This window comes from Priapulus caudatus, unplaced genomic scaffold, assembly GCF_000485595.1.
Source record: "Priapulus caudatus unplaced genomic scaffold, Priapulus_caudatus-5.0.1 Scaffold309, whole genome shotgun sequence".
NCBI classification, from domain to species: Eukaryota; Metazoa; Priapulida; class Priapulimorpha; order Priapulimorphida; family Priapulidae; genus Priapulus; species Priapulus caudatus.
Genome location: NW_014577370.1, coordinates 230,504 through 240,503, shown reverse-complemented (window position 1 = coordinate 240,503; position 10,000 = coordinate 230,504). Strand labels below are relative to the sequence as shown.

Genomic DNA, 10,000 nt, shown 5'->3' with positions numbered 1-10,000 from the left:
AGTAGTAGTAGTAGTAGAAATAGTAGTAGTAGTAGTAGAAATAGTAGTAGTAGTAGTAGTAGTAGTAGTAGCAGTAGCAGTAGCAGTAGCAGTAGCAGCCTAACTAACTATATATATATATGTATATATATATATATATATATATATAGCTCTTGAAAATATGTTATTCACCCGATGTCATCACAAGACAGCGTGTGTTCCGTTGCCACGTGTGCATTTCGCATGTTATATGCATGTGGCTAACTCGTACACCCCTGCATGCGCCGCGTAATTAGAGCTAATAGTGTGGTAAATATGAATTCGCACGTAGCGACATCAGTTTTTTTTTCATCAAATCTCACTCGTACATAATTACATGTGATCTAATAATAATTAATACGTACAATAAATACGTGATATCAAACAACATAGGCAAACGTAGTCAAATATCAATGAAACAAGCCATGCACCGCCGAATCATTCATCGCCAACCGCTCTATACCTATATGGGCGACACCATCATATAAGCACTCACCTCGGGGTGCGTAGATCTCAACCGATACGCAGAGCACTGTGAAAGACAACTCAAGTCACAGAAGTTTGGCACGTAGCCACAAACCACGGAGCATTCAGAGCACTGCAGCCGACACCCAAATAAAAATTAACAATATGGCCGTGCATGTAGCGCCTTGCAAACAATATTGCGACCTTTCGGTGGGGTATCGTTACGGTTAGGTAGTTCGAACAGGAAAGTCGGGTAAGTAGATAAAAACTTGCTTGCGGCTGCCCTGTTCCTAGAGCCGATGTTAAGCATTTAAAATTGAGGGTGGCAACCAGGCAGGAAGTGTGCATCAAAATTCCAACCTCGTTACTACAATGGTTAATACCTCCTACCCCACACCACACACCACTCTACCCTACCCAACACCACCCTACCATACCACACACCCCACACCACCCTATCCTACCCACACCCAACACCACCCTACCCTACACCACACCCCACACCACCCTACTCTACCCCACACCCACATCACCCTACCCTACCACACACCCCACACCACCCTACCCTACCACACACCCCACACCACCCTACCCTACACCACACCCCACACCACCCTACCCTACCACACACTCACACCACCCTACCCTACCCCACACCCCACACCACCTTACCCTACCCCACACCACCCTACCCTACCCCACACCACCCTACCCTACCCCACACCCCACACCACACCACCCTACACTACCCCACACCACACACCACCATACCCTACCCAACACCACCCTACCCTACCACACACCACCCTACCCTACCCGACACCACCCTACCCTACCACACACCACCCTACCCTACCACACACCCCACACCACCCTACCCTACCACAAACACACCACCCTACCCCTACCACACACCACCCTACCCTACCAGACACCACACACCATCCTACCCTACTACACACCCCACACCACCCTACCCTACCCCACACCCCACACCCCACACCACCCTACCCTACCACACACCGCACACCACCCTAACTAACACCCCACCTAGCCTCCACACCACGCTACCCTACCCACACGCCCACACCACCCTAGCCGCTACGACGACAGCAGCACACCACCCTCCATCTAACATTTTGACTACTCTACCGCCACACACCTATTCTACCACGACAGCAACCACCCCACCCACCAAGGACACTCACACGTGAGCCACCCTACTACCCACACCCCACAGCCCACTACCCTACCAACACCCCCTACCCTACACACACCACCCTACCTACCAGAACACCCAGCACCATCCTACCCTACCTCCACCCACACCACCCTACCTAACACACACACGCCCACCACTACCCCTACCCTACCCCCCCCACACCAACGCCTACCCTACCCCACAACACTCACACCCACTCCACCTACCCACCACTCACACACACCCTACCATCTACCCCCCCCCCCCGCCCCCCCCGCGCCCCCCCCCCCGCCCCCCCCACCTAACCTCCACACACCTTACCCACACCCCACGATCCACCCTAGCCACCACACACCACCGCCGTACCCTACCACACAGGCCGCACCCCATACAAGCGTGACGCAGGCCGCTTGGGTTCCGCCCGTAGCAGCGTGGGCCGCGCGGCGCTGTCCAGATCAATGACTCGTTCTGCTATACGTAGCGCTGACTACTGTAGACGCGGCTGTGCTGTGTCGGTCGTATACCTAGACTGAACCCGTTCGCCAAATCTTCTACTCCGCAAGTATGCCTTCGCTACAGCTGACCGCGCGACTGACGCACACGCTCCGTTCAGTTAGCGTGTGGAACTGTCGACCGGGTAACCAGTCCTACTGTATACTAACGACAGACGCGAGGCGCATGCTTCGCTGGACGTCTGGCGTGCTTCTGACCGCATAGCAGCTGTAAGCATCGACAAGGCAGTGCGGCGTGCAGCGGCACAGGCAGCAGCGGCGGCAGACGCCAGTGGGAAGTGGCACAGCAGCAACGGCAGTGGCGGCGCAGTAGAAGAACGGCAATAGAGGCGGCAATCGTCGAAGCTGTTAGAGCAGACGTCCACAGTATCCCACCTGTCAGCAGCCATGCAACAACAGCAACAGCTATACACAACAACACAACAATCAACACCACCAGACAACAACAACAACAACAAACAACAACAACAATTAACGACGACGACGACCGACGACGACGACGGCGATCGAGCGACGACCGAACACGACGGCGACGACGGAACGACGGAACAGTAAATGCATGATTACCCGGCGCCCCAACCACCACCACCACCGCAACAACACACCGGCCGCCGCCGCCTGCGGGCCGCCGCCTGCCAAACAGCAGCAGGCAGTAGCAGCAGACAACATCAAGCAGAAGTAGTAGTAGTAATCAGCAGTAATAGTAAGTATAGTCATAGTCAGTAGTAGTAGTGAGTAGTATGTAGTAATAGTAGGAGTATAGTAGTAGTAGTAGAGAAATAGTAGTAGTAGTAGTAGTAGTAGTAGCATAGGCATAGCAGTAGCAGTAGCAGTAGCAGTACGTAGAGTAGCAGCTAGCAGTACAGTAGGCCAGCAAGGCAGCAGCAAAGGCAGCAGCAGCAGCAGCAGCATGTAGTCAGCAGCCAGCAGCAGCAGCAGCATGCAGTAAGCAGTAAGTAGTAGAATAGTAGTATTGAGTAATAGTAGTAGCAGCAAGCAACCAGGCAACAAGCAGCAGTACCTGGGTAGGAATCAAAAAGACGAGGAAAGCTATTTAAACAGCTGCAGCCATCGTTATCCGCGTCATCGTCGGGGCGGATTAATCGCCTTTAATTAAAATCCATTATATTAAATTTGTTACTAAGGCTGGTCGTTGGTTAGTGCTGTCCCCGACGGATGCCGGTCTGGTATGTCCGTATATATATATTATTATATAATATATATATATATATATAATACGCGTGTGTGCGTCATACGAGACTGTGTGTGTGTGTGTTTTTTGGGGGGGGGGAGGTGGAGTATTAGGGGGCCGCATGGACTCTAAGCCGCTAAGGCTCTAGGCGCGCTAGGACCGCTATGGATCTAGCCGCCTAAGGCTCACGATGGTGCCAGCTAATGACTAAAACTATGGTATGAGAGCTCGTCATGGCAGCGTCTGTACTGCGACTGTACAGGGTCGAATACGGACACGGCGCAACTTTTAATATTGCCATTGCGTGAGCCGACTGGAGACGAATTCTGTAGATCAGTTTTTTCTCAGCGTGGCGTAGAAGGGGCGGACGCATTGGCCAATCCTATTGACAACACGGTCGATCTGATCGGGTCGGGCGACGCAAGCCGGGGCACTGTGGCGCGGCTGCATCGCAACACTTAAAAAGCCGCGAGAAGAACTGCGGAGAGAGCAAGCGCCGAGTGCGAACCGCATATGAACGGAATGAATCATGCGCTCGGTCGGTCCGAGGTCGTCGTCGTCGGTCGGGTCGAGTCGGGGGGAGGTGGGGGGTCGTCGGTCGTCGTTCGTCGTCGGCATCGGATCGTTGGTCCGGCGTCGTCGGTCGTGCGTCGGTCGTCCGTCGGTCGTCGTCGGTCCGTCCGTCGGTCGTCGGTCGGTCGTCGTAGTCGGTCGGTCGAGTCGAGGTCGTCGGCTCGGTCGTCGTCGTCAAGGTCGTCGGTCGTCGCTCCGGTGTCGGGTCGCGCTGTCGCGTGCGTGCCTCGGTCGGTCGGTCGTCGTCGGTCGGTCGGGTCGTCGCCCTCGGGTCGGTGTGCCGGCGTCGGGATTCGGTGTCCGGTGTCGGGTCGTGTACGTCGGTCCGGTCGTCCGGGTCGGTCGTCGGTTCGTCTGGTCGGGTCGGTCGTGCGGTCGTCGGTCGCTCGGTTCGGTCGGCACTCGTCGGTCGGTCGGTCGTCGGTCGTCGTCGGTCGGTCGGTGTCGGTCGGTCGGTCGGTGTCGGTGCGTCCGGTCGGTCGGCTCCGTCGCTCGGTTCGCTCCGGGTCGGCGGCCGGTTCGTCGGTCGGTCGGTCGGGTCGCGTCGTGGTCGGTCGGTCGATCGATCGTCGGCTCGATGTCAGAACAGACGAATGACTCCCGCCACCCATTCATATCCCTAGCCGATGCAAGGTCTTCATTTAAAATATCTGAGAAAATGTAATTTATTCGTCGCTATGTTAGTTGTGTTTGATGGATGTAGATGCGCATAGCGTGTGTGCCAGTAACGGAGCGTGGGACCATTAAAGAACGAAAACGAAGAGAAGAGAATAAGCGAGCGGGGGGCTCTATTGCATGGCTTGTTCCGCACCAGCAAACCACGATATTTCCCAAGCTAAGTGGATTGGAACTATGTTGCATATCTCACGGTACCGTTGATAGTTGTTGTTTAGATGTTTCTCTGACGACAGAAGTCAGAGATGAGACATAAATACGCATATGCACTAATTTCCCGTTATTAGACGCATGTTTGTTGTCTATGGACATGCAGTCATTATTGAACGCAATTATTACTGCGTGATTTCCTGTGTGTGCGTGCGCCTGTGAGTCTCTCTCTCTCTCTCTCTCTCTCTCTCTCTCTCTCTCTCTCTCTCTCTCTCTCTCTCTCTCTCTCTGTGTGTGTGTGTGTGTGTGTGTGTGTGTGTGTGTGTGTGCGTGCATGCATGAGTGTGTGTGTGTGTGTGTGTGTGTGTGTGTGTGTGTGTGTGTGTGTGTGTGTGTGCGCGCGCGCTTGTGTGTGAGTAGTGCTTGTGAATAAAGAGCTATATAAGCTGAAGCACCTCATCAACACGCGTCGCGTGTAGTTACAGCAAGCTCTTTATTAGCGAGTTTCACTGTTTCCGCTAGCCCGCCATCTGCCTCGCGCGTTCAAGAACACTTCAATAAACCATTCATTAGCTAAAATTCCGATTAAACCCATCCACCACTTGGAATCCTGTACCGGCGTGGTTTGCGGGTTAATAACTCGCGAAACGCGCAGTCTGGCAGGCGAACGAGCGTGACGTCACGACAGAGGCTCGAGTATGGCCAGCACGCAAGACACACAGATTGCCTTGCAAGGCCTCATCGACGCATTATATCGATGGTTTTTGATAAATCGTTACGTAACGAACATGGAAGGGGGTCTGTATTTTTCTCTTTCCTGAGATGTATACGTGACCTTGTTAGTGGATCTGTTAATAATAAGGGGGCGGTGGAGTTGTGATGAGTTGATGAGGTGGGTGGGGTGTACTGGTGTTCTGGTGAGGTGGAGAGGTGGGTGGTGTTTTGTGGTGTTTTGGTGAGGTGGTGAAGTGGGTAGGGTGTGGTGGCGTTATAGTGTTCTGGCGTTGTGATGCTGTGATATTGTGATGTTGTGGTGTTGTGATGAGGTGGGTGGTGAGTTGGGTGGTGTGTTGTGGTGTTGTGGTGTTGTGGTGAGTTGGGTGGTGTTGTGGTGAGTTGGGAGGTGTGTTGTGATGTTGTGGTTAGTTAGGTGGTGTGTTGTGATGTTGTGATGAGGTGGGTGGTGTGTTGTGGTGTTGTGGTGAGGTGAGTGGTGTGTTGTGGTGTGTTGTGGTGAGTTGGGTGGTGTGTTGTTGTGTTGTGGTGTTGTGGGATTATCGAAAGTATCTTGTGGGTCTATGAAGAGTAGTAGGACACGGGTGCATCGTTGGGAGCTTGTTGAGATTAGAAGGCTTGTGGTGTGGGGAGAATTGTGGTCCGAGAAGAGATTGAGGTAAGAGTAAATTCTAGGGTCGGTGGGGGTTGTAGCGCAGAGAGGTTTGTATGGGATAAGAAGATTCTGCGGTATATAATTTTATTATATATATATATATATATATGGGTGGGTGCGCGCGTGCATGCGTGTGCGTGCGTGCATGGGTTCGTGTACGCGTGTGGGCGCTATTTTCAGTGAAACATATACGCGGGTAAACCGGCATACTTATTCGTTCATAACGATTGTATGCATATATACATATCTTTATTTACTTGTGTGATTTACAGTTCATACTGTTCGCACACAATCTATTTAATTGGTCGACAATTTAAATGCATGTAACTACACTACTTAGTGACAAGTTTGTGTCATGTGACTTAATACATAGATACTACGTACAGACTACAAATTTGATCCTACATAAAACTAGTCCGGGCCAGGCCGTCCTATAGACCTGGTTCATAATATGATGGCAGAATCAGATAGAGGTACTAACTGGGAGGTAAAGAGTCTGATTACAATCAGGCCAAAGGAATCTATCCATTCCTTCCCAAGGGGTCCACCGTGTGGGAAGGCAGACATGGAAATTTGCATATTTACACTTCCATTGCTGACAAAATTGCAAGCGGATTACAAGCGGATACTCAGATTCGATTATACGGTTTCAGCTTCTGCTGTGTATCCGGTCACGTGTTAATATTCTTCTTCTGCCATTAGAACAATACAGTATAAATCCTAGTAACGCCATAGGTAGCGCTGTTGTTTAATCGTCATTGCTGTCTGCTGAGTGACGTAACACACTAAACTGAGCATGCGCAGTGGTTAATAAGTATTTTGTGTCTGTGCGCTGCGATTTAGCGCGGGCCTGGCCAGGGCCTGGCCCAGACCAACTTAGCTTGGCCCTGACTAGTTAGACGTAGGAACAAGTTGTGTAGTCTGTATTGAGTATGATACGTTATATTATATACATAAGTTATCCATTTTGAGAAAGACGGTGACTAAATATTCAACACTTACAAAATATGTCGCTGATACGTAAAGTCGAACATTGATTAGGCGGTAATATTTACCTATATATAGTAGGCCTACGTTTCACGAAAGTGGAAAAATGTAATTCTTATGACGAGTGGAGTTATTTCTCTTATAAAACAATTCAAAAGCGAGACCATTCCCAAATTCCCACCCGCGATTTATTTTAAGGCCACCATTAAATAATACATTTCGGAGAGCGAACGAGCGCAAAATCGTAGGGCGCGAAGTTTGAAGCCTTGTTAAAAGTTGCAAACGGAACTATATTTACAGCGAGTTATAAGCAAATTAGCTTTATCATACAGCCCGTAAATATACTCATATTCCAGGCAGTCCCATGGCTCTTGTCCAGAGTTAATGTATATATCTATATATAATAGGTATATAGGTATAATAGGTAACTGCGAGTGTAGAAGGTGCATTAGTAAACGCATCTCATTTGCATCTGGTGGGATGGACGGCGAAAATTCTTGCCAGCAGGTAACAGACCGAAGGTAATGAAGCCGCCGCTTAACGAGGCCGCTTACAGGCGCCAGTGTCAGTTAACTTATCAGAAGCCACGCTCGGCAGCAGGTGCCTGCCGCCATGTTTGCCGGTGCGTACGTAGGCGCTGCGTGGCGGCCGAGACGGAAATGTACGAGGCCGTCTGCTAATCTCGGTGGAATCATGAACTGTGGGACCGAGGAGACAAACCTCCAAATTAAAGACCACCGTTTGTTAGTTACGTTCTCAGGCTGCACAGCAGAGGAGCGAGCCTGCGACTGCGGGCATGTTGTGGAGTGACGTCAGATGGGATTCATTCGTGTGAGGATTCATGATTTATGTGGCGTTTATCGATGTCCGTATGTTTCTTCTCTTTACATTCGTGTAACTCTACTTCTACGCATCTCCGTCGAAACCTGTAGCCTTTATACAACACTGACGTCCTAGCTAATTGAGAATAAAATAATAGCCGTTCTTATAAGCATAAACCGTATTCCTTCTGTATAGGCAGGCTCACTGCACACGGCAATAGCCTTAAGGTCATGGATTTGATAGCCAGTAGAGCACGTTGAAATGTCATCACCAGATTATCAGCATATATGGCAGCATATAGGCTACTACCAGCATAATGACAGGTCTAACGTGGGCCTAGTCTAGGAACCGGTGGCACCATATTCACAACAGGAGAGAGCAGCTTAATTTTCAACGGGTTATTATCTTCATTTTCCCGAAGATGAACTGACACCGACTTGAACTGCATGAGGTCTGCAGTACCCACTTGCTTGCTCTTTCTGTGCGATTATATTCAGCTAACGGATGATGACGGCACGCTATACCACGACAAACGCCGCCATCTTGGGTCGGTATCTGGCACATTTACAGGGAGCGTTCACGCTTAAAAAGGAACTGTCGTCGCTATGGCAACAGTGACAAATCATTAAGATGACATATACCGAGTTACAAAATCTACTTTACATTAATATTATTAGCAGTAAACGCCGACTTTGCGGGTGTCGCCGGAGCGTACAACGACGCCGCGGTTCTTTGGTCTTGGGTCGTTATTGCGCACACCCATTGTTATATTAGAATGTGAACACTGTGTCTGGAAGAGGAGGCCTGTCATCAAAAATCGTTGGAGCCTGCAGGACAATACCCAGCGTGCCGATGACGCAGGCAGACGAGAAGCAGCAGAGGAACAAGCGGTCCAGCACCATGGCAACGTACTTCCAGTCCTCTCGAATCTGAAGTCGTAAGAAAAAGAGTTCACGTTTTAGGTATACATGACGTGAGGCAATGTGTAAGCCGCATAGCGGAATACATCGGATATTTTCATTGCGCTGTCTAGAACAGAGATGGATGGGCGTGGGTGGATTCCGCGCATACAGAACGATACGTTAGAATTCCTAACAAATAAATAAAAATTGGTCCGTTTAGATTAAATATTTAAGATTAAACTCGTGTAAGATTCTGATTTTTGCGCAAGCGTGCCGCCGCGTGCATCACAGCCGTGTGTGATCGCATGTGTGAATTCATTACGCTCGTTCGTGCATATGTACGTGCGTGCGCGCATGCATACGTGCGTGCGTGTGTGTGCGCGCGCGAGTACGCGCGTGCATGCACGCGTATGTGCCGTCACTCACCGCCATCACTTCGTCGTCCCGCTGCAGATGCTCGGCAATGTGCTGAACTCCGGCCATCGCGCGCGTCACATCCGGCGAATATGGCGGCCGTCGCGGCGACCGGAACACACCGCCGCTGCCCTCCCGCCGCGACGTCCGCCCTCCCACTCCCACTCCGCCTCCCTCCGCTCCTCCCCCGCCGCCGTCGGCTGGCAGGTCGTTGACGAAGACGCCCGAGAAGCGCTTGCTGCACTCCTGCACGGCGATGAACGTCTGCTCGCGCTGGAACCTCGGCCGACGCATCCAGAGCAGGCGCGGCAGCACCTCGAGAAAGACGCGGTGCACCCACGGCGGCATCGTGTGCGTCGCCGGCGTGCGGTAGTGCACGTTCAGCACGTACACCGTCACGCAGACGGACAGCGTGACCAGTATCATCGTGAAGAGCAGGTACTTGCCGATGAGCGGCACACTGAGCGACGTCGGTGGTATCGTTTCCGACAGCAGCAGGAAGTAGACGGTCAAGCTGACGAGAATCGAGATGCTCAGCGAGATTTTCTCGCCGCTGTCCGACGGCAAGTAGAACGTGCAGACGGTGAGGAACGACAGCGACACGCACGGTATGATGAGATTGACGGTGTAGAAGAGCGTCTTGCGGCGTAGCTCGATGTTGAACGTGATGTCGATGAACGGCTCCGGGCAGCACGGATA

The 10,000-nt window shown here is 51.5% G+C and overlaps 1 protein-coding gene and 1 pseudogene across 1 annotated transcript in view; both read right to left on the bottom strand.

Moving 5' to 3' along the window:
- Nucleotides 1-8,748, bottom strand: part of LOC106808849 (cytochrome P450 2J3-like) — a 15,955-nt gene extending 7,207 nt beyond the window's left edge. Inside the window, exon 1 of the mRNA XM_014811734.1 lies at nucleotides 8,682-8,748. Within this exon, the coding sequence (XP_014667220.1) occupies nucleotides 8,682-8,748 (67 nt within the window). The remainder of the gene's footprint in view (nucleotides 1-8,681) is intronic.
- A 7-nt stretch (nucleotides 8,749-8,755) lies between these two features.
- LOC106808847 overlaps nucleotides 8,756-10,000 on the bottom strand; it is an 8,193-nt pseudogene continuing 6,948 nt past the window's right edge.